General features: G+C 46.5%; 1 protein-coding gene across 3 annotated transcripts in view; it reads left to right on the forward strand.

Moving 5' to 3' along the window:
• Positions 1-24,319, forward strand: part of PAQR5 (progestin and adipoQ receptor family member 5) — a 96,927-nt gene that overhangs the window by 21,852 nt on the left and 50,756 nt on the right. For all 3 annotated transcript variants that reach the window (XM_061430210.1, XM_061430209.1, XM_061430211.1), the window contains exon 2: positions 18,267-18,432. In XM_061430210.1, coding sequence (XP_061286194.1) covers positions 18,382-18,432 — 51 coding nt within the window. In that variant the 5' untranslated portion in view covers positions 18,267-18,381. The remainder of the gene's footprint in view (positions 1-18,266; positions 18,433-24,319) is intronic.

Consider the following 24,319-nt stretch of genomic DNA (forward strand, 5'->3'; position numbering starts at 1 on the left):
AAAATGTGTGGTTTTGGAAACTGAATGCCAGTGCTGTGAGTGGGGGACGCAAAGCCAGTGTTGCCCTGGGCCAGCAGGCAGGCTGATACTAGAGCTTGATACAAGAGCTTCTCAGGTGGGTGTATGAGGAAATGCCAATGTGTACTACCCGTGGGCTGGCCCACATAGCTAATTCCTCCAAGACTGGCCAACAGTTGGAGCATTCTTCATTTATTTCCTTATAATAGCATTGTTGCTTTGGTTTAAAAAAAATGAATGAATGAATACATAAATAGTAATACAGATGCTCTAGTGTAATACACAAACTCTAGTGTTATGGAAAAGTAGAAAGAAGAGAATAAAGCAGACCTCAAGACGTAAACCCTACCGTCTAGAGAGAACTACTGTGAACACTTTGAGAAACAGCCTTTCAAACACTTTTCTGTCCATAAATACAAGCAGTTAACTGGAACACAGTTTTATATAGATGCCGTTACAAGATTTATGCTGTTCCATAACCTGCTTTTTTCATTTAACAGCATGTCATGACACCGTTTCCTGTCCATAACTGTAGATCTGTAACATTTTTATAGCCCACGGTACAATTTTACATGGATGTACAGTAACTTATGCAGACAGTTCTCTATTGCCAGAAATTTGGATTGTTTCCAATTTTTCTCTACAAAGATACTAAAGAGTATCATTTGCCCTTTTTTTTTTTTTTTTTTAAGATGTGCAGTAATTGCCTAGTGGTAAATATCTAGAATAGCTGGAACAAAGGAAAGGTTCCTTTCACTCAGAGTCCTAAAGCCAAGCAGGGAAGTCACCATGGCAACCCCGCCTCGCTTGTGGCATGCCCATTAGCCTCAGCTCCAGCCAGGGAGGTGGGTCAGAGATAAGGGGAAACCATCTGTTTTCAAGCAAAATTATAAACCAAGATGGAAGAAGCATGCAAGAACATTAATGCAAAATTGAGATGGTTTAAGATGCAGTTGTATTCTCTAGTAGATGCCATAGCTTTTCATTCTTACAAGTCATCGATGATACTTTTCTTATCCTCATTTAGCTGATGTGTGTGCTGCGTTTCTCAGTCGTGTCATACTCTTGGAGACCCCGTGGTCACCAGGCTCCTCTGTCCATGGGATTTCCCAGACAAGAATATGCAGGAGTGGGTTGCCATTTCCTTCTCCAGGGGATCTTCTCAACCCAGGGATCGAACCCATATCTCTTGCATTGGCAGGCACATTCTTTACTGCTGAGCCACAAGGGAAGTCCTCATTTAGCTGACAAGAGAGTTCAAACTGAAGAGATTAAGTAATCTCCCCAAAAGCAGACAGCAGATGATGAAGCCAGGGTTTGAAATTGGTCTGCATCCACTCCTTGTGATTCTCCTCACCCAACCTAGGGTCACCAGCCGCCCTGTCTCCTGTCACCATCCCTGAGACTTGCAGTCCTGACTCCCAGCTCTCTAGGGCATTCACTCCCACCGCATCAGACGGGGCCCACACTGAGTCTTCACCTGGGCCGTCTCCAGACTCCACCCTGGCCACCTGCCACTGCACATCCTACGCCACCACTGCGGGGAACTCTCCCTCCCTCCGTGCCTTGGCTCCCGCTGTACCCTCAGCTGAGGGCCTGCTCCTCCATGGCTAACGGGCTACTCAGGGTTTAGCTCAAGCTTTGTTTCCTCAAGAAGTCTTTCCTGACTCCCCAGTGTGTCTCCTCTGTGCTCCTCTGGGAGCATCTGGTTCTAACTGCAGTTTGGCCATCAGATGTGTCAGCCGTCAGTGCCGATCTCCTAAACCATGAGCTCATCGTATTCCTCTCTCCAGCCCCATATCCTACCATAGCCTTGGACACAGAGTGGGTATTCAGTAAGTGTATGCCGAGGGAACGAACAAGTGACGAGGCATCTTCCTGTTCACTCTCCATTTCTGCTCCCAGCCCCAGGGACGACTTTAATGCAAGCAGATTGTATGAGCACCTTGCCCACCGGGAGCTGCTCTGGTTCTCTGCCTCTTGACAATTCCCCACCATTGCCCCTCAGCACCTGCTGCTAACCTCCATCCTCCTCAAGCCCCAGGCACCGCTTTTCCTACCCTTGCCTTGCCAGGGGAACTGAGGTCCCAGAGAATCATTTATATCACCGCGGCTGGCCCACCGCCCTGCACATCCCAACTTGGTCAGTTTTGGCCCATTAGTCCTGGGACCTTTTCTCATTCCTTGGGCTCCTCAGTCTGTGCTCCTCTCCCTTGAGAAACTTCAGATACTTTGAAAGTCACCTCTCTCTGCCTCCTAAATTGATCTCTAGCCTTGACTTCTCCTCCAAAATGTGGTCACGCTTTTAAATTACAATCTGTGCAAATCCAACTTGACCAAAAACAGCCCGGGTCTTCCTCTCTCTCTTCACAGGTGTCACCATTTCCCAGCCCTTGGGAGATGATGCTCTGAGACCCCTGTGATCAGAAACCTAACCTTTATCACCAGGTCCCCAAATGCAGAGTTTCTGACCAGGCCTGACTGGAACAGGGGGCTGGTGTGAACCTCAGAGGCTTCCCTCATTTTCCCCATGGAGAGGGGCAAGCAGCTGCTGCTGTGAGCGAATTTGGCCTAGGTCTGTAGATATTCAGATTTGTCAAGAGAAACTGGAGCCCAGGTTTGTATGGGAAGTCCCTTGATCCTTTTTTGGCTGCATCACATGGCATGTGGAATTTTAGTTCGCAGACCAGGGGTGGAACCAGTGCCCCCTGCAGTGGAAGCGCAGAGGAAGTCCCCAGGGAAGCCCCCCAGTTTTAGGTTTTTAGGAAAAAATGTGCAGGAAATAGGTGTTCCCATTGCCCCTTCCCTCCTTTCACAGCTTCCCCTGTGATTAATATCTTGCATCAGCGTGGCACATCTGTTACAACTGATGAACCACATTCACACATGATTAACATCATCAATGTCAGGGTTCACTCTCTGTGTTGAATATTCTGCCGGCCTCGTGCACTCGCCACGCCACTGTCATGCTCAAGTCTGCTTCCCACGCTCTTCTCCCGCTGCACCCCTTTGCACCGTCCCTACCTGGCCTGTGTGCCTGTTTTCTCGCGTCTCTGGACTCATTGGAGCGCCCTGTCTCTGGTCATGGTCCGTTTCCTGTCCCTCTCACCTCTGCATCAGAGTGTCAGCTCCTTGAGGCCCTCCGAGAAGGCTCAGAAGTCTAAGAGGCCCCCAGCACCAGGGACTTGAATTCTCTGGGGACTCGCTGTAGCCTGTGTTAGTGCTTGCTTATGGACCAGGTCTTGGGCTTCCACGGAAGATGCTTCGGGGGTAGTTAACAGGGAGAGGGCAGGTGGCAAGGGACAGAGACAAGGCAAATCTCAAGTTTCAGTGGCTTTGAGGAGTGGAGGAGAAGGGGTGTCCCAGTAAGTCTGGTTGTATTTATTCATTTTAAAATATTTCTTTCTCCATTTAGTGGCATTGGGTCTTCGTTGTGGCACGTGGGATCTTCGTTGCGTCATGCAGGATCTTCCATTTCGCTGTGGAAACTCTCTAGTTATGGTGCTCAGGCTTTGTTGCCCTGCAGCATATGGGATCTTAGTTTCCCGACCAGGGATCAAACTTGTGTCCCCTGCGTTGCAAGGTAATTTCTTAACCTCTGGACCATGGGGGAGTCCCAGTCCAGTTTTAGGGAAGGGAGCAATGAGAACAGACCCGGCTCTGGGTGGTGTGATGCTTGACTCCTTAGCAGGAGTGAGTGGAGGTCACCAGAGCCCAGGGTCGGAGCCACCCCCTGAGGATGCCCCCTGCTCCCCACATCTTCCCTTTCCCTCTCGCCCAAGCAGCTGCCTCCTGTGGGAAAGTGGATGAGTGAGCAAGTGTGGGGAAAAAAGTTAGGAACACCTCCCTAGTGGGGCTGACCTTCCTCCTGATCCCCAGTCCCCGTGGTAATCCTGGGCTCCCTCCTGGCACACCCAACTCTGCCCCTAGTTAGGCAGAAGAGGACACTTACCTCACACTCTTTCTGAAGGTGCCCAGAGCGGTGACTTCCTGTAACGTGCCTCTGGGCCTTTGCATGCCCTCTCCAAACAGATCCTCTCTGACCTCTTATGCAACGAATACGTGTCACCTTCTCTGTAAAGTTGACCTAAACTTTCCCCTCAAACCCGAGGGCACCCCCTTCCCACAGATGCCACCATAGAACCGTTTCTGTCATCCACACAGTATCTAACCCACTGGGCCCCCTGTTTATGCGACTCCCTTGTCCTGTATAGTCAAAGCTATGGTTTTTCCCTGATGCTGGGAAAGATTGAGAGCAGGAGGAGCAGGGGGCAACAGAGGATGAGATGGTTGGATGGCATCACCGACTCAATGGACATGAGTTTGAGCAGACTCAGAGAGACAGGGAAGCCTGGCGTGCTGCACTCCATGGGGCCACAAAGGGTCGGAAACGACTGAGTGACAAGACAACAACAGTTTGTTCTGCTTGTGGCTCCCCCAAGGCACAGCTTGTGGTGACACCACGTGCCCAGCTCTCGGTGGAGTGCCAGCGTCTGGTAGCCTCACTTTGCCGGTGATAGGTAGACATGTGAATGAGTGAACCACCTCTGAGCAGAACAGTCAACGTTCTTTTATTGAGTCTCTTATATAAAAACAGATCCAGGGCCTGTCTTCAAGGAATCTAGTGGCGGCTGCCGAAACAACCGCACCTAAAACAATCAGAGAACGATACATAACCCAACAGGTATAGTAATTGCCATTTACTGAGGTGCCTGGGGCAGGCCTGGCTTCATGTAAAGAGCCCATGCACATTGCTCTGCTCACTCCTCCCCTCACGAGCGAGGGCTGGGACCAGTGCTGAGGTTAGGGGACCTGACCCAGGGGTGCTAGTGAGCAGAGGGGCTGGGACTGCAGACCAGGTCTGTCTGACTCCAGAGTCCACGATCCTCACCCCCTCACTGCGTCCAGAGGTGCTCCGGGAAAGGAACGAGGGGCGGAGGGTGTACCTGGGGAAGACGTCTTCCTGGAGGAGGGCTGCTGGGCCTGCAAGGCAGGCAGAGCATGAGGATACTAGGGGGTCTCAGAGCCTGGCCAGCGTGGAGAGGCTCCGGGAGGTCCAAGGCCTGGCATTGGGGTGGCTGCCACTCCTGCCTGGGGCACTCTGGGTGTCCCACAGATAGCTCTTTCCTGTTGGGCCCCTGTAGCCCTCCCCCTGCCCCCGGAGAGCTGATGAGTCTGCCTGAGAACCACACTTGGCACCTCTGTGGGGTGGGGCTGTGGGTGTGGATGGTCGCGGTCAGAGGCTGCAGAGCCGGCTGCTCCTGAAGGGCTGCCCCGCCCAGCCTGTGGGACCAGTTTCCAGGGCACAGAAACAGGTTTCTGAAAAGTACACTGCCCTCGTTCCCCAGACTGGTAGACACAGCCAGAGGATCCCGAGGGTCCCGCTGTTTCCCCCAGCTGGGAGTCCGCTCCCGGCCTGCAGTTGCGGGGTGGCGAGGGGGAGGTGTCCTCTGGGCTCCATGTTCCCTGGGGGTGTGGCTTTAACCCAGGTGCTGGTGGCTCTGAACCTTCTTGACTCACTGGAATTCTGTGGAACGCCTTGGAATCCCTATCCCCAGCGCTTTACATATGCATATGTTCCTGTACACACACACGCGTGCACACACACACTTTTACCTGTAATTTTATGAACTTCCGAAGGCTGGGGGATGTTCTTGGACCTCAGGTTAAACAGCACCATCCAGCAGCAATTGCAGCTGATGCTCGCGCTCTCCTGAATGTGGTGATATTTATAGTAAATAGTAGCAGCCTGGTACTACTAATAGTAATAAACTCACTAATCTTTACTTATAATTTGTGGTTAGGAAGTATGTTCACATCCGTGATCTCATTTTAGCTTCCCATAGCCCTGGCCCCGTGGGAATTAACAAGTGAGAGTCGGGGGAATTACTCAGTCCAGCAAAGTCCTTGGAAATGGCCAAGGGGAGTCTTCACCTCAGGGAGCTTCTCTAGTGGCTCAGATGGTAAAGAATCGGCCTGCAGTGTGAGAGACCCGGGTTCAGTCCCTGGGCTGGGAAGATCCTCTGGAGAAGCAACTGGCAACCCACTCCAGTATTCTTGCCTGGAGAATTCCATGGACAGAAGAGCCTGGCGGGGTCCATGGGGTCGCAAATAGTCAGAGACAGCTGAGCGATTAAGCATGCAGGTACAGAGAATCATCAAATTCTACACCTTGAATAGATATAATTTTTAATTGTTAATTATGCCTCAGTAAAACTAGAAAAATAGTTTTAAAAAGAAATACGTTTTATGTTGTGACCAAGTACACACATATGGTCATGAGTAGCAAAACAAATATATGTAACATACATAACAAGTATCACAAAACAATACTTATCTGGACTCTATGCAATACACGGATACCTTCTGTTCTTTTGCAAACTATTCAGTTTTTAAATGCTAGTCATGATCCACTATTTGACTTTGTGATCTGCTGACAGATTGTGAACTGCAGTTTGGAAAACACTGCATTAACAGACACAGTAATCGTGGTTTTAATTACTGGTGAGCTATCTGGAAATTACGTGTATTTTGCTGAGGTAGGTGTTTGACCCTGGCCATGGGCAGGCTGGAGTTCAGATGCAAGTCATTCAGCTAAGGAGAGACCCATTCACTCTCCTGGGCTTTGGTTCTTCTCTCCCTGTGGTAAGTTTACAGACTGGCACTGGGACTACTGGTCTTTCAATCCTGTTGCCCATCTATTCATATATTTCCACTGTTCAGTACAGATCTCGTTCATTCTGACTGTGTCAAGCCACCACTAAGTGACCTCAGACAAGTCGTTTCCTATCTGAGGTCTTCATCTACAGAATAGGAATAGGGGTGGGTTGAACTAGTCTTGCTTCTGAAAGAAAGAGGGATTTTGCAGCAATAAGTGGCATGTGATTGACGTGTATATGTGTGCATGCGCATGCTGTCATCTGAGTGTTTGCATCCCCGGCCCCAGAGTTCATATGTTGAAGTCCTAATGCCAGTCAGTGCATTGGTGTTAGGAGGTGGGCATTTGGGACGTAATCAGGCAGAACCTTCATGAATGGGACTAGTGCCCTTGTATAGAAGAGGCCTGAGAGACCCCTTTGCCGTTCCTGCCATGTGAGGGCCCAGCAGGAAGTTGGCAGCCTGCAGCCCAGAAGAGAGCCTCCCCCAGGGTCCAGCCATACTGGTGCTTAGTCTTGGACTTGCAGCCTCTAGAGCCATGAGGAATAAATATTTGTTGTTTATAAGCTATCCAGTTTATGGTGTTTTGTTACAGCAACCTGTAGGGGCTAAGACAGTGTATATATATATTTATGATCTATACTTTTTTTCTGGAAGATTTGGAGAAAATGAAATTTTATATTAATACAAGAATAGCTAACTTACGGAGCAAACTATAAAACTCAACAATGCTTTTTTAGTATATACTTCTTTCTGTTGGGGTAAAATATATACTACATAAAATTTAGCATCTTAACCCTTGTTAAGTGTATTCAGTAACATGCAGTGCATTGACAGTGTGTTGTGCAGCCATCACCACTGTCCATTTCCAGAACTCCTTCGTCATCCCAAACAGAACTCTGTACCCAGTAAACAGTAACCCCCATCTCTTCCTCCCCCTAACCTCTGGCAACCGCCATTCTACTTTCTCTCTGTATAGATTTGAATTTGTACCTGATACAAGTGAAATCAACAATGTTTGTCCTTTGGTGTCTGGCTCACTTCCCTTAGCATGCTTTCAAGGTTCAGCCAGGTGGTTGTATGTGTCAGAATGTCACTCTTTTTTGAGGCTGAATCATATTCCATTGTATGTATGTTCCATGTTTTGTTTACCCATTCATCTGCTGATGGACAGTTGGATCATCTCCACCTTTTAGCTGTTGTGACTAATGATGTTATGAACACGGGTGTGCATGCATCTGTTTACTCCCTGCTTTCGGTTCTTTTGGAGAAGGCAATGGCAACCCACTCCAGTGTTCTTGCCCGGTGAATCCCAGGGACGGGGAGCCTGGTGGGCTGCCGTCTCTGGGGTTGCACAGTCAATTCTTTTGGGTATATATATGAGGACTGGCCTTTCATACCATTCATAGGGTTCTCAAGGCCAGAATACTGAAGTGGTTTGCCATTCCCTTCTCTAGTGGACCACATTTTGTCCTTATTGCAAAATTCAGACTTAACTTGAAGAAAGTAGGGAAAACCACTAGACCATTCAGGTATGACCTAAATCAAATCCCTTACGATTATACAGTGGAAGTGACAAATAGATTCAAGGGATTAGATCTGATAGAGTGCCTGAAGAACTATGGACAGAGGTTCGTGACATTGTACAGGAGGCAGTGATCAAGACCATCCCCAAGAAAAAGGCAAAATGGTTGTTGGATGAGGCCTTACAAATAGCTGAGAAAAGAGGAGACGCTAAAGGCAAAGGAGAAAAGGAAAGATATACCCATCTGAATGCAGAGTTCCAAAGAATAGCAAGGAGAGATAAGAAAGCCTTCCTAAGTGATCAGTGCAAAGAAATAGAGGGAAACAATAGAATGAAAAAGACTAGAGATCTCTTCAAGAAAATTAGAGATACAAAGGGAACATTTCATGCAAAGATGGGCACAATAAGGACAGAAATGGTATGGACCTAACAGAAGCAGAAGATATTAAGAAGAGGTGGCAAGAATACACAGAAAACTACACAAAAAAGATCTAAATGACCCAGATAACCACGATGCTGTGATCACTCACCTAAAGCCAAACATCCTGGAGTCCCAAGTCAAGTGGGCCTTAGGAAGCATCACTGCGAACAAAGCTAGTGGAGGTGATGGAATTTCAGCTGAACTATTTCACTTTTTAAAAGATGATGTTGTTAAAGTGCTGCATGCAATATGCCAGCAAATTTGGAAAACTCAGCACTGGCCACAGGACTGGAAAGGTCAGTTTTCATTCCAATCCCAAAGAAAGGCAATGCTAAAAGTGTTCAAATACCGCACAATTGCACTCATCTCACATGCTAGTAAAGTAATGCTCAAAATTCTTCAAGCGAGGCTTCAGCTGAACTGAGAACTTCCAGATGTTCAACCTGGATTTAGAAAAGGCAGAGGAACCAGAGATCAAATTGCCAACATCCGTTGAATTATCAAAAAAGCAAGAGAGTTCCAGAAAAGCATCTACTTCTGCTTTATTGATTATACCAAAACCTTTGACTGTGTGGATCACAACAAACTATGGGCAATTCTGAAAGAGATGGGAATACCAGACCACCTTACCTGCCTTCTGAGAAATATGCGTGCAGGTCAAGAAGCAACAGTTAGAACCAGACATGGAACAAGAGACTGGTTCCAAGATGAAGCTCCAATACTTTGGCCACCTGACATGAAGAGCTGACTCATTGGAAAAGACCCTGATGCTGGGAAAGATTAAGGGCAGGAGGAAAAGGGGACGACAGATGATGAGATGGTTGGATGGCAACACAGACTTGATGGACACGAGTCTGAGCAAGCTACAGGAGTTGGTGATGGACAGGGAAGCCTGGCATGCTGCAGTCCATGGGGTCGAAGAGTCAGACATGACTGAGCCACTGAACTGAACTGAATCTCTTATCGGTCATATTTTTTGCAAATATTTTTCTCTCATTCTGTGGGCTATCATTGTTTTCTTGATAGTGTCCTTTGATGCTCAAAAGATTTTAATTTTCATGTCTGAAGGTGTCGTGGGGCTGCGCCTAGACTCTGCCTCACACCGTCTTCCCCAAGTGCAAATTCAGTCCTCTGTGGTAGTGGGCACTTTGGTGATCCTCTGGCACAGTGATGGGATGCAAATGCTGGGCTGTTTTCTCTTTACCATGAAGGACATATAGACAAGAGCCCTGGAGGAGGCAGAGGATCAGAAGGGTGACTCTGACACTGCTCTTCTGTCCTCAGCCAGCTCAGGCCCCAAGCCTCACCAGCGGCAGCCCCTTAGCCAGCAGCTTCCTGCCATGCCCATGAATGTGGGGCCTTACCTGGACCAACCTGTGTTCAGACACCTCTGAGCCCCACCCAGCCTAGGACAGGCTGATGAGTGGGGGGAAAGGTGACTCTGGTTCCCTCTCCAGGTACTCTGCACTGGTTTCTCATGGTAACTGAACTCCTGTTATTAATCTCGCTTCTTTTGATCAATGAATGTGATCATGCATCCCATGGTACTTTGGACAGATGACCTCTCCGAGCTTTCCGATCTCATTTTTCCAATTTTTCTAAAAGCAAGCTATGGAGAAATTTCCTACCAAACAGCATTCTTTGCCTTTGCTATGTATGCCCAATGAGAAATTTTATGTTTTCCAACATGATATTTTTCAGAAAAGAGGGAGTTTGGCCCATCCAGACTTCTTCCTATTCAGAGTCCCTCTGTTCCTTTATTTTGAGCAGTGGACGGGCTGTTTGGGGGAAGACATGATCACCCGAATCTTTCCCCATCGGTGTTTGTTTGGGATCCTTTCAGAAGGCACCTGATATACACGATCAATTTAAAAAGAGAGAGGGACAAAAATGTGATACAGATTGAGATTTATTCCCAGAAATCTGGTCTCCCATTTACAAGTACTGGTTTTGTTGTAAAGGAGCTTTTAATGATCCCTGTAAAGTCGTAGTGGATCTGGAGAGAGTAGCTATGCAAGCTGACTAGGGCCAATCACTTGTTATCAATTACTATGTGTACTTAAAAAAAAAACACCATTAAAACAGCTCTGAAATCAGGATTCATTTCCAATCAGCTCTGTCTCCTGATTATAGTTGGTAGTTTTTGTGTGTGTGTGTTATCTTAGTGGTATGCAAAGTAGTGGTGTGACTTCCAGCTGAGCACATCTGAAGTTTCTGGAAATACCGTCTCAGGCGCTCAGGAAATACAGTACTTTCAGGTCCATGAGGGCTGGAGGACCCCAGCCCCACCACCAGGTGGCGCAGCAGAGTAAGTGTGTCAGGCTGAGTCCTGTGTCCGGTCCGCTCCCTCCCCTCGCCCCTATACAGATAGCTTCCAGCAAGCAGATTCATTCCTGACTGAGCCACCAGAGAAGCCCACAAAACAATTAAGATGACCTGTTTCGTTAGCAGGTGAAGTCTCTGCAACTTACCCTCTGAGGGGCTCTTACGCACCTTTCTTGAAAGTTCGTATGAGGCTAATATGACAGTTGTCTGCTGCTACGTGTCAGTTGAACTCGTGGGTTCAAGCCCAGAATTATCCTGAAAGGGCTCATTTGGGCTCATGCAGAGGCACAGCCACTCTGGGGCACCCTCTGCTCATGCAGGAGGGGAGGTGCCTATGCAGCACTTCTCATCAGTGTACACATCTCTAATTCCACTCATTTTTCCAGTGAGATAGCATCCATCCGGCTAATTAGCAAACGCTCTGGTGTTGATCAAAAGTAACCACAACTGAACCAAAGTTGTGGCCTCTGGAGTTTGAGCTTAAGGTTTGTCTTTCAAATGCTAATGAACCACAACCCCAGGGATATGGGTTAAAACTAACATTTTCACATCACACTGTCTGTGTGAAGTGTTTGAAAGCAATTTGCCATAGAGTGCCATAATAGTAAATGAATACTTGTGACTTGGGATACATTTTTAGCAAGAGCATTAAACACAACTTCAAAAAATACAGCTTTTTTCCTTTCTTTTTTAAAATTTTCAGCTGCATCCTGTGGCATATGGGACTTTAGTTCCCCAACCAGGGATCAAACCCACACCCCATGCATTGGAAGGCAGAGTCTTAACCACTGGACTGCTAGGGAAGCCCCCGAAAGTGTAGCTTTCAAATAACTTGGAGGGAAATAAGAATATTTTTCACTTTAACTGTGTTAGGTGACTCCAAAAAGTGTTAAATGAAGATCCTTTGGTCAAAGATGCATATGGAGATTATGAATACACTTATTTCTATGAACTAGAAGTGGAAAAACAATATTTTAAAATTAATGGACGGAGGAGCCTGGTAGGCTGCAGTCCGTAGGGTTGCCACGAGTCGGACACGACTGAGCGACTTCCCTTTCACTTCTCACTTTCATGCATTGGAGAAGGAAATGGCAACCCACTCTAGTGTTCTTGCCTGGAGAATCCCAGGGATGGGGGAGCCTGGTGGGCTGCCGTCTCTGGGGTTGCACAGAGTCGGACACGACTGAAGCGACTTAGCAGTTAGCAGTGGATATGGTAAGGGATTCTAAATAGGCATGTCTAACTAAATTAATAAATTAATGTAATAAAGAGAGTGTGTACTCATTATCAGAGAAATGCAAATCAAAACCACAATGAGGTATACCATCTCACACCAGTCAGAATGGCTGCTATCAAAAAGTCTACAAACAATAAATTCTGGAGAGGGTGCAGAGAAAATGGAACCCTTTTAAGGTGGGAATGCAAACTAGTACAGCCACTATGGAGAACAGTGTGGAGATTCCTTAAAAAACTGGAAATAGAACTGCCATATGATCCAGCAATCCCACTGCTGGGCATACACACCAAGGAAACCAGAATTGAAAGAGACACGTGTACCCCAATGTTCATCGCAGCACTGTTTACAATAGCCAGGAAATGGAAGCAACCTAGATGTCCATTGGCAGATGAATGGATAAAGAAAGCTGTGGTACATATACACAATGGAGTATTACTCAGCCACTAAAAAGAATGCATTTGAATCAATTCTAATGAGGTAGATGAAATTGGAGCCTGTTACACAGAGTGAAGTAAGTCAGAAAGAAAAACACCAATACAGTATACTAACACATATATATGGAATTTAGAAAGATGGTGACGATGACCCTATATGCAAGATGGCAAAAGAGACAAAGATGTAAAGAACAGACTTTTGGATTCTGTGGGAGAAGGCGAGGGTGGGATGATTTGAGAGAATACCATTGAAACATGTATATTATCATATGTGAAACAGATCGCCAGTCCAGATTCGATGCATGAGACAGGGTGCTCAGGGCTGGTGCACTGGGATGACCCAGAGGGATGGGATGGGGAGGGAGGGGGGAGAGGGGTTTAGAATGGGGAACACATGTACACCCATGGCTGATTCATGTCAATGTATGGCAAAACCAATACAATATTGTAAAGTAATTAGCCTTCAATTGAAATAAAAAAAAATGGCAAAGAAAAAAAATTAAATAAAGAGAGTATGTACTACTAGTTCATTTGCATCCCTAGAAGTTATCAGTCTTCCCTGGTGGCTCAGGTAGCAAAGAATCTGCCTGCAATACAGGAGACCCAGGGACCTGAATCTGCCTACAATATGGGAGACCCAGGGTTCAGTCCCTGGGTTGGGAAGATCCCCTGAAGAAGGGAATGGCAACCCACTTCATTATTCTTGCCTGGAGAATTCCATGGACAGAGGCACCTGGTGGGTTTTTTTTTTTGGACTCTCGTGTGAGAAGTAGGTCATCTGTTTATATTCAGCTACCTAATATGTAAACATATTTGGGAGGTGATGTTTAGCTGGCCATGTCCTTTCAGGCCTGGGATACAGTGTGTAGGCTAATGTTTACTGGGTGGGGGGCAGTGAGGGAGCGCGAGTGGGGAGACCAGGAATATGGATGGAGCACTAGCCTGAGACAGATAGTTAAAGTGTTAGTTGCTTAGTGGCATCTGACTCTATGCGACCCCATGGACTGTAGGCTGCCAGGCTCCTCTGTCCATGGAATTCTCCAGACAAGAATACTGGAGTGGGCTGCCATTCCCTTCTCCAGGGGATCTTCCTGACCCAGGGATCAAACCCCCATCTCCTGCATTGCAGGCAGATTCTTTTACTGTCTGAGCCACCAGGGAAGCCCAAACTTGACTCTCTTTAATCAAAATAAATTTCTCTTTTTTTATTTTATTTTATTTTTTGAAGGGTTTAGTTGACCTACAGTGTGAGGGATCTTAGTTTCCCAATCAGGGATCAAACCTGTGATCCCTGCCTTGGAAGGCAGATTCTTAACCACGGGATCACAGTTGAAAGTCCTTCAGTTCTCTTTTTAAAAGGAAACTTATGCTTCTTAATGTTTTCTTCTCAAAGAGAGGACTTACGTTTCCACTATAATTCGGAAAAAAACTAAGACATCTTCTGGTTAAAATAGGGGAGAAGTCACTTCCTTGTTCTCCTAGTTACTGGTACAACCCCCTACCCCCCAAAAAAAAGTGGTCCCTGAAGTGCAGCTTAGGGGCCCACAGAGTGTCGTTTCAAAGCCCCCAGTCTTTATGCAGCCTGTGGCCCTCAGATCAAATAACACAACTCCAGAAGCATCACCATCCACACCCCAACCCTCCTCTACCTCCATCCACACAAACCAGAAATCAGATGATAGCTCTACTATCTGTGAGATCTGCAAGCCCCCTCACTTTTCAACACCTTAGTTTTCCTGCCTGTAAAATAGAAAATTAATTTTCCTACCTGAAAATTAGTAACAGGAGCAAGTGCTTATTGGCCCTTTCCCTGAGGGCAGGCCCTTTGCATGGGTTCTTCTCTCATTTAATCATAACCACCACGCTAGGAAGAAAGTACCCACTGTTTTTTCCATTTCACAGATGGGGAAACTGAGGCACAAGGAGTTACGTTGCTTGCCTGGAATTGCACAGGAAATGGCGAACTGGTCTTAGAACCGATGTGGCTTTAATCCAGTCCGGAGGCCCTGAACTGCTCTGCCTGGCGATATGAGCCAGGGTGGTGAGGGTGAAAGAGACCAGATGGGCGGGCAAGGTGAGCAGCACAGGCCTGACGCAGAGTGGGTGGGAGGGCCTCGCCTTCAAGGGTGACTTGTCCTGGTTAGTTGAGTTCATATCTGTCTTATCTTTTTCTTTATGCGTTTCTTGGAGACAAGGACAGTCTTTTCATCTTCATTTTTCCTGGACATCTATTTTCCTCCATTCTGTGTGTCACAAACCCATGCAATTTTTATTTCAGCTAAATCCTCATTTTTTCCCTCCAGCTGCTGCAGTTCACAGGATGTAATCATCTTTACATTGAGCCCTTACTCTTATTCATTACGTGATAAAAATGCCAGACACCTTGGCTGAATGAAGAAGAGGATGAATCACATGCTACTTAGTATTACCCTCCTGTTGTATGTTTCGTTGGGTCAGTCTTCCTGGATGGTGTGTGCTGTGAGGGTAGGGACCGTTTCTTTCCTTTTTCTTGCTCATGACATTGAAATTCAGGGAGAACCAGGGGACCAAGGTAGGCCGGCCCATGGAGACGCAGCCTTGGCCCCATTATTGCTAGGGGTTTTTGCGATATTCCCCTGGAGACTCAAGCTGAGCCTGTCAGCTCTCTTCCTGCTGCCAGGGAAGGTAGTGGTGTGTCTGGGGGTGAAAGTGGCTTGGTAATTGAGGCTGGAAATCCCGGAGAACCAAAACCTGCCAGGTCCACTTACGCAGCTGCTGCTCATTTGTTTGCAAAGTATCAACTCTTCTTTTTTAACCTGGCCAAAATGTACCCAGGTAAAATGTAACAATTAAAAAAAATTATTTTCTCTATTATTTTGTCATTCAGAAATGTTCTGTAACTACTTTTTTAACGTGGTAAAATAGACACAACATAAAATTTATCATTTTTAAGTGCATTTTACATTTATAGTATTGAGCAACCATCACCACTATCCCTTTTGAGAACTTTTAATCCTCCCAAACAGAAACTCGGTACCCCTTAAACAACAGCTCCAACCTCTTTTCTGGCTCTGTAAATTCCCCTATGCCAGGCCCCTCATATAACTGGAATCATACAATATTTGGCCTTTTGAGACTGGCTTATTTTACCTGGTATAATTTTTTCAAGTTTCATCCATGCATTAAAACTTCATTCCTTTTTAAAACTGAGTAATATTCTATTGCATGTGTAGACTGCATCTTGTTTATTTGCTAATTTATCTATCCACGAGCTGATGGGTGCTTGAGTTGTTTCTGAAGCCACACTCCTTGGATGGGATTTGAACCCATGATCACTGATTTAGGAGGGGACTCAAACCCACTCTTTTAATTGAAACCACTTGCCTGGTGTCAGGGCTTATCAAGCTGAGGTTCTTTTGTCTCACTGCAAAAAGAATTCAGCATGAGGCAAAGCCATAGGCAAACAGTGAGTTTATTAGTATAGGATGCTTATAAGAGATACAGTGGGCAGGCAAGGGAGCTCAGCCCCTAGAACAAAGAGAGCTACATCTTAGAATCAGAGAAAAAGTGAGGAGGGGAGAAGACCACCTCCTTCCTCATTCTTGGGCAGACATCAAGGTTTACATCATTAATTCCTCCTTTGACCCTGTGTGGTCTAACCAGGACTGTGATGGCCCTGTTAAATCATATGTATATTAGCAAAAGGATGGTAACATTACTGCTGCTGCTGCTGCTAAGTCACTTCAGTTGTGTCCAACTCTGTGCGACCCCAGAGACGGCAGCCCACCAGGCTTCCCTGTCCCTGGGATTCTCCATATGGTAATTCATCTCGGGCTTTGGTGTAATGTCCCCTTTCACCTACTTTCTTTCCGCTTTCACTTATTTTCCTCTCTTGACTACAGTCAGAGATTCTGCTCTTCAAGGACCATTAGCTCCCTGACTTCGCATAACAAGACTCAGACCCCATATTGCCCTGTATTTTAACTGTCAGGGTTTGTGGCTTGAGTGTGCCCAGATGCGCTTGGATGCACCTCGTCTTCTTTCAAGGTAGTGTAGATTGTTGCTAGGTTACTGGATTCCTTTCTTGAGTGGTCACTAGCTTACAACAGTTTCCCAAACAGCCTTAAAATTCCCTCTTTGTCTTTAATCCCGTAGTGAGGTTTCGAAACCAACTATTTTAATTATTCTTCTCTATCCCTTTCACTGCCACCTTTTGACTGTGGTGAATACTTACTTACCCCAGTGTTTTTAATAAAGGCATATTTATGATGAAACATAACTTGAGAGTCCCTTGGACTGCAAGGAGATCCAACCAGTCCATTCTAAAGGAGATCAGCCCTGGGTGTTCTTTGGAAGGAATGATGCTAAAGCTGAAACTCCAGTACTTTGGCCACCTCATACTCATTGGAAAAGACTCTGATGCTGGGAGGGATTGGGGGCAGGAGGAAAAGGGGACGACAGAGGATGAGATGGCTGGATGGCATCACCAACTCGATGGACGTGAGTCTCAGTGAACTCCGTGAGTTGGTGATGGACAGGGAGGCCTGGCATGCTGCGATTCGTGGGGTCGCAAAGAGTCGGACACGACTGAGCAGCTGAACTGAACTACACTGTACTTTGCTACATAGTTTCAGATAATAACACATAGAACAATAAGGAACTATAATAAGAAGCAAAAGTATAAACAAAGTGCAGAGGCAAAAGCACACCTTAGGTTCAAAGGGTGAACAACTTTGCATCATTAAAAAAGCGTTTGCTGAAGGCCCAGGATGAGCCAGGCACACACCCTGAGACTCCGGCCATCTCGGGATCATCCTCCCAGGTCGCTAGGGGCTGGGTGTGTGCAGGGGAGACAAGGCCTCGGCCGGTAGCTCCGCCTGCAGTCAGATGTGGTTGGTGCTACAAGAGAGGTACAAGCCAGGTCTTCAGGCCTTTTGGAGGCAGGGACAGAACCCCGTGGGAGCTCTAAAGAGGCGGCAGATTCTGGCGCAGTGATTATGGGAGTAGGTGAGGCATTGACTGTGGCAAATTCCTAGCTCTGCTCATTCTTTTGCTGAACCGAGCTACTAATAGTACTTATCAGTTTCTTGGGCCTTTTCCTTGGCTTTGGGTTCCTCTAGTTTACATTACTCATACCTGTTAATCCTGCATTTAAACAGTCCTGTTGCTTTGACTCCAAGTGTCTTAGATTGGCCTGGCCTGGTCCTTCTGTGCGTCTCAGGGCAGCCCCGCCCCCGTGAGCCTTCTGGAAAAGCTGCCTCTCTTTGGGTGATTTGGAGGACAGCTCTCGGTGGCCCAGACCTGGATCACACTGTCTGTCCAGGGGTAGCACCTGATGCAGGGAGAGTGAGCAGCCCCAAGCTCTCACTAAGCTGTGTAGCCTTGGGGAGGTTGCGCTATGCCTCTGACCCTCTTGTGTAACACAAGGGCGCTGGGTAACCTCTGTGGCCCTTTTCATTGCTATAATTTTATGATTGCCCTATTGTGATTTAATTACCTTCCTCCATCACTCTCAGAGTGAATGACTCAGCAGTCTGTTTCTCTGTTGTTTTTAAGGCAGCCTGGTTATTTTGCCATCACAAGCAAAGGTCTGTTCTGTAGTTAAACAGTCTTGACCCAGCTGGAGTTAGGCTGACACTCACTGGAGTTCTTCCCGCTGTCCTCTTTCAGTGAAGCGGCTCAGATCCGGCTGGCCAGAGGCGCCCGGAGCCATGTAAGAACTTTGAGCAAGTCCTGGTGACAGGGACCGGCTGTCACCCACCGGTCTTCCCAGCCTGACTTCAAGATGCTGAGCCTGAAGCTACCCAGGCTGCTGAGCATGGAGCAGGTGCCCCAGGTATGTGCTCTCGTTCCAGTGATTGAGTTCCAGGCTGCGACCAGGGCTTGGCCTCTGCAACATGCGGGCTGCTGTGTCTCCACCCAGTCTTCTCTGTGTAGACCCACCCTCTGCAAGGAGTCCCTCACGGATTCCCTTGGGGAATTCAGGCTGCCTGTTTCCCTCACCTGCACCAAACCTGAAAATGGAAGTGATCCTGAAACTGTATTTGAGTTGTAGCGCTTGCCTGTGACATCTGTATTTTATCCTGAAACAGAGCCATTATTGAGACTACAGAGTCAGGCTGCAGAGATGAAGCCAGCAGCACCGGCTGAATGGCAGCTTTTTAAGTATTGTCTCTCATGGGTGCTTGGAAGCAGGCGAGGGGCGGAGTCTCCTGAGTGTGGCTTTGCTGCTGCTCCTCCTTGCAGGAGGCCTGAGCCAGGTGTGAGTTGAGGCAATCAGGGAGAGTCGTTGCACCTCCTTTGCCTGAGTGCTCGGGGGCAGCTACCCTGAAACACCCGGAATGCAGTGACAGTCTGTGTTTTTAGTGAGACTTAGGTGAGGCCATGCTGCCTGCGGGCTGTGGCCAGTGGTGCCTCTCCTCCTGCCCTTGCGAAGTAATGTCATCTCATTACACCCTTGTTTTGGTGTCATTTTTCCTTCCTTTTTTTTTTTTGTTTTGGTGATGAGGCATGTGGGATCTTAGTTCCTGAACCAGGAATTGAACCCGTGTCCCCTGCACAGAGTCTTAACCACTGGACCACCAGGGAAGTGTCCATGTTTCTTTCCTTTTTGACTGAAAAAGAATAACTGTTATTTCATGGTGAGACGTTTCACCTGGAAGATGTCACGGGAAAGGTGGGTGAGAGCTCCTTTCCACCCAGCTGACTGTCCAGCCCTTATGACTCCCCTGCCCCCCCAAAAAAAAACAAAGTCCCAAACAATCTTGGCACCATGAGTGGAAGAATAAGAGGAGACAGACCACTAGACCCTCTCCCTAAAAGCCTGCAAGGCTAGGTGATGCCAGCAGGCATTGGGGTGAAATCAAAAGGATGTGGAGCTTTTGGAGGGTAGAGTTGAGGATGCAGCAGGTAAGAGACACGCTGGAAATGAAGCCGGGTCCCCACAGTGCTGTCGAGCAGGGGTCCTGCCTGCACTCTCACGAGGCTGTGGGTGTCTTCCTGGTGCGTTTCCCTGGCTGGTTCTACCCACAGAGAACTAGTGGCTGTGATGAGTAGGGGAACAGAGTGATCCTTTGATCCACGCACTTGACATTTTTATTGACTGCCTACTCCGTGCAAGGCGTTACTGTGTGTGGAGCCCCGAGAAGAATCACATACCAAGCCGACCCTTAAGGGGCTCTGTGTTGGTTGGGAAGATTTAAAACCGCTCAGGAGCATTTCCGCGGCCAAGTAGGTTAGGGTGTATGCTCAGAGAGGGGCAGATTTGTTCAGAGGAGGGGTTGGTCGCTTGGGGGAGGAGGGGATCAGGGAAGGCTCCGTGAAGGGGATGAGCTGTAAGATGCATTTTGAGGATGGGTAGGGGAGGGTGGGGAGAGCAGTCCAGGTGGAAGGAATGGTATGAGTGAAGACCTGGAGCTGGGAAACCATGAGGCTAGTGTGGGGATTCTTGGGGCAGAGGTTATAGGTATCTTCTTGGATGTCTTCCTGGGAGTTTTGGTCAAGGCTGGGTTCAAGACTGTGCCCAGGAAAGAAATGCAAGAGAGAAAGTGTTCTCATAGGAGACCTTGGGTCACCTGCTGGGGTTCTGAATGTATGGGGGTTCTGAGGATAAGGACCCAGATGGCCCCTGAGGTTGAAGATGATCTGTCTTCTGTCCAGTTTTCCATAAATGATGGAGGTGACAGTTTTCTTTTCAGTACAATGGCATTAGTCAGAGGCAGAGCCAACACCCTGTCTCACATCTGTTTCCTTCAAAACTTTCCTTTGGCTCCCACATCCACTACTTGGCTTCCCAGCATCATGTGCAAGGTTCATGCGGCCCCAGGGGGAACACAGTGGCTCTACCTGTCTGGAGGGTGGTTTTATTTGAGGATTTAGTTGGGGAGGAGAAATGACATCTTAAAAATATTCAGATGCAAGCATATTAAGGAGAAAATGCATAATTTGCATGAATATTTAAAATAAGAGACTTCATAGAAATGTTAAACTTACTTTTGGTGGGCTCTTTGGGTTCCAATACTTGGTCCACAGAGTGACCTTAATCTCCCAACCTCAGTTTCTGCATCTGTAAAATGGGGTGGTGCTAGAATCTGCTTCCTAGGGTAGTGGTGAAAATTAAGTGAGGCACCCTATGGGAGGTACGTGGCATGTGATGAAGTCAGTAATGTTGGCTGTTATTATCAACTCTCCTGTGCCCTCCGCACTTGGAGGGGTGGAGTATGTTGGGAGGAGGCATTGAGCTGCCCCTCCCATAGACTCCCTCCCCAGCTCCCTGGCTGGTATTCCCTGGCTGTACCCCTATCCACCTCCTCCACTGTTTTTTACCCATAAATCCACTTCTCCAGGCACACTGGTGCTCTCTCTAGTCTCCCCACTGGATTGGACATTCTCTTTTCTTGAGCTCTGTTTGAAGAGGGTTACTCCATCTCCTCCCCTCCATTTCATCCATCCTCCTTTCTGACTCCTTGGAGCTGCTGATGCCCTCTCCCTTCAGCTGTTGGTTGACACCTCTGCATGCTGCTCTGTACAGCTGCCTCTCCCTTCATATATTAGCCAGCTGTGTGGCCTAGGCCACTTCCCTACCCTCTCTGAGCCTCACCCATCAGTGTGGGGTGGGGCACCACCTCTTGGCTTCCTTGATTCCGGCACAGTCCTGCTAAGGGCTTATTTACAGGAAAGGACAGTTCTCCCTTCGTGTAGGAGATGTGACTCGGGTGCATGCCTCATAATTTTGTCTCCCTGGTGCCTAAAAACAGACCTGGGTACATGAGGGAGCTCTGAAAGACGTGAACACAGAGCTCAGAGTGGAATAAATGTCTAGGTGTTGATTCCTACCCAAACCCAACCTAGAGACAAACAGGGAAGTCTAGACAGCAAGTTCATGTGGAACATGGCATGACCCTTGGCCAGGAAACAAGAGTATTTTGGGTCATATTGAGGACCTTTTGTTAATGATAGCCCTGGCCCCCAGGCTACAGGTAAACTCACCACATTGTCCGGGACGCCTTAATTTAGGGGCACAGGCAGGAGGGTTCCTGAGGTGCTGGCTCTAGAGAGGAAAAGCAAACCTTTTCTCAGCCTCGCACTGTACTCTGCCACCTATGGTGGGAATTTGGACAAGACTCAGTGTCCTTGTCTGTGAAATGGAGATAATATCTGTCTCACAGATATACTGTGACGATCCAAGAAAAATGAAATAGAGTGTTGGGCTAATTATGAAGGAGCAGAAGCAGAGCCAGATCAGTGGTGCTGGGTGGGTGGGCTTGGGCGCCTGGAAGCAAGGGGTCAGCTCATAGCAACTGGTTTCTCCAGCCCAGGATTTCTCAAAGTGGGTGCCTAGATCACCACTGTGGGAATCAGAAGCTTTATTAAAGTGAATTGTGATTGCAGGCACTTTTGTATTGTTCTTCATTTTAATCCAAAGAAGTGCTTTCAGCATTTTGTTACTTAATGTTAGCTCTTACTCTGGGTGTGTATATTTAAATAACCTTTATCATGTTAAGGATATACCTTTCTATCCCTTATTTCCTAGGATTTTTCCCCCTCTAATCAGTAATAAGTTCTTTTTTCTATCATATATCTTTTGAGATGGTCATATATGACTCATTTGAAAGTTGTTAATGTGGCTAATTACATTGATTAACTTACTAATGTTAAACCAACATTGCATTTAAATATTACTTGGTCATGATGGAGTATGTTTTTAATCTGTTGCTGTAACCAGCTGATATTTTTGACTAGGATCCTTCAATCTATTTACTGAGTTGGCCTGTAATTGTTCTTTCTTATACTGCCCTTGCCTGCACTGGGGATTAAGATGATGCCAACCACAGATGAGTTGGAGAGTGTTGCAATTTTATTCTATAGAAAAAATTGTATAATATTGGAATTATGCGTTCCTGACTGCCTGGTAGGCTTTACCTCTAAAGCTGTTTGATCAGGGCCATCATGTTGCTCACCTCAAGGGAGCATCATTTATCTCTTACTCTGTGTGAATGACACGGTGGAACTGTGCAAGGGACAATTTGATGCTACAGCTGAATTTTCTCTGTTGAAAGTTTTTTTTGAACAGTTTTGTTAAAATATAATTTATGGGGCTTCCTGGTGGCTCGGATGGTAAAGAATCTGCCTGCAATGTGGGAGACCCAGGTTCGATCCCTGGGTCAGGAAGATCCCCTGGAGAAGGAAACGGCAACCCACTCCAGTATTCTTGCCTTGAGAATCCAATGGACAGAGGAGCCCGGGCCGTGGGGTTGCAGAGAACTGGACACGACTGAGTGACTAGCACTACTACTACCATAAAATACTCCCTGTAAGAGTATACAGCTCAATGAGTTTTAATATGTTGACACACACAAAGTATGTTGTACAAAACCATCACCACGGTCAATTTTAGAATGTTTTCATCACCCTAGTAAGAAAATCTGTACAATTAGCAGGCATTTCCCTCTGCCCCCACTCCTAGGCCGATGGCAACCACTAATGTACTTTGTCTCTGTGGATGTGCCTGTTCTGGATATTTCATGTAAATGGGACCATGCAGTAGGTGGCCTTCTGCGAATGCCTTCTTCACTCAGCATAGTGTTTTCAAGGTTCATATGTGCTGTGGCATGGATTAGTACTTTATGTGTTTTTGTGGCTGAATAGTATTCCATTTATGGATATACCAGTTTGTTTATTCATTCATCACTTGGTGAACACTTAGGTGGTTCCCATTTTTTTTTTGGTTATTATGAGTAATGCTATGTACGAGTTATTTGTGTACAAGTTTTTGCGTGGACATATTTTCAATTCTCTAGGTACACACCTAGGAGTGGGACTGCTGGGCCGCATGATAAATCTAGGAGTAACTTTTATTTTTATTGTGGCAAAATATGCTTAATATAAATGTACCATCTTAACTATTTTTAAGTGCACGGTTCTGTGGTGATAAATACATTCACCTCATTTTGCAGCCATCACTACCATTCATCTCCATAATCCTTTTTATCTTGTAAGACTGAAACTCTGTACCCATTAAATAAGAACTCCCCGTTTTCCCCTGGCCAGTCTCTGACTACTACCATTAATACTTTTTGTCTTTATGGTTTGACTACTTTAAGTACTTTGTGCAAGTGAAATTATACAGTATCTGTCTTTTTGTGACTGTCTTATTTTACTGAGATAATGTCTTCAGGTTTATCGACGTTATACGATGTCTGTGTATATCAGAATTTCCTTCTTTTTGTAGACTGTCCCTAAATTTAGATGACTGGTATTTTCTGGTTTTTTTTTTTTGATAGTAGCCATCCTGACGGATATGAAGTGAGATCTCACTGTAGTTTTGATTTGAATTTTCCTAAAGATTAGTGATATTGAGCCTCTTTTCACGTGCTTATTGGCCATTTGTATACTTTCTCAGGAAAACGTCCATTCGAGTCTCTGGCCAATGTTTAAGTGGGGTCATTTGTCCTTGTTGCTGAGTTGTGTGAGTTCTTTTTTGAACACAAGTCCCTTATCAGATACATGGTTTGAAAATGTTTTCTCCCATTCTGTGTGTTGCATTTTCTTGTTATTCATGGTATCCCTGGAAACATGAAAGTTTTAAAATTTAATATTATCTAAATATTATCTTTCATCTGTCGCTTATGTTTTGGGTGTTATATCTAAAAAACGTTTGGTTTATCCAAGGTCATGAAGATTTACTCCTACATTTTCTTTGAAGAGTTTTATCCCTAAAATTT

The sequence above is a fragment of the Bos javanicus genome, chromosome 10, assembly GCF_032452875.1.
Source record: "Bos javanicus breed banteng chromosome 10, ARS-OSU_banteng_1.0, whole genome shotgun sequence".
Taxonomy (NCBI): Eukaryota; Metazoa; Chordata; class Mammalia; order Artiodactyla; family Bovidae; genus Bos; species Bos javanicus.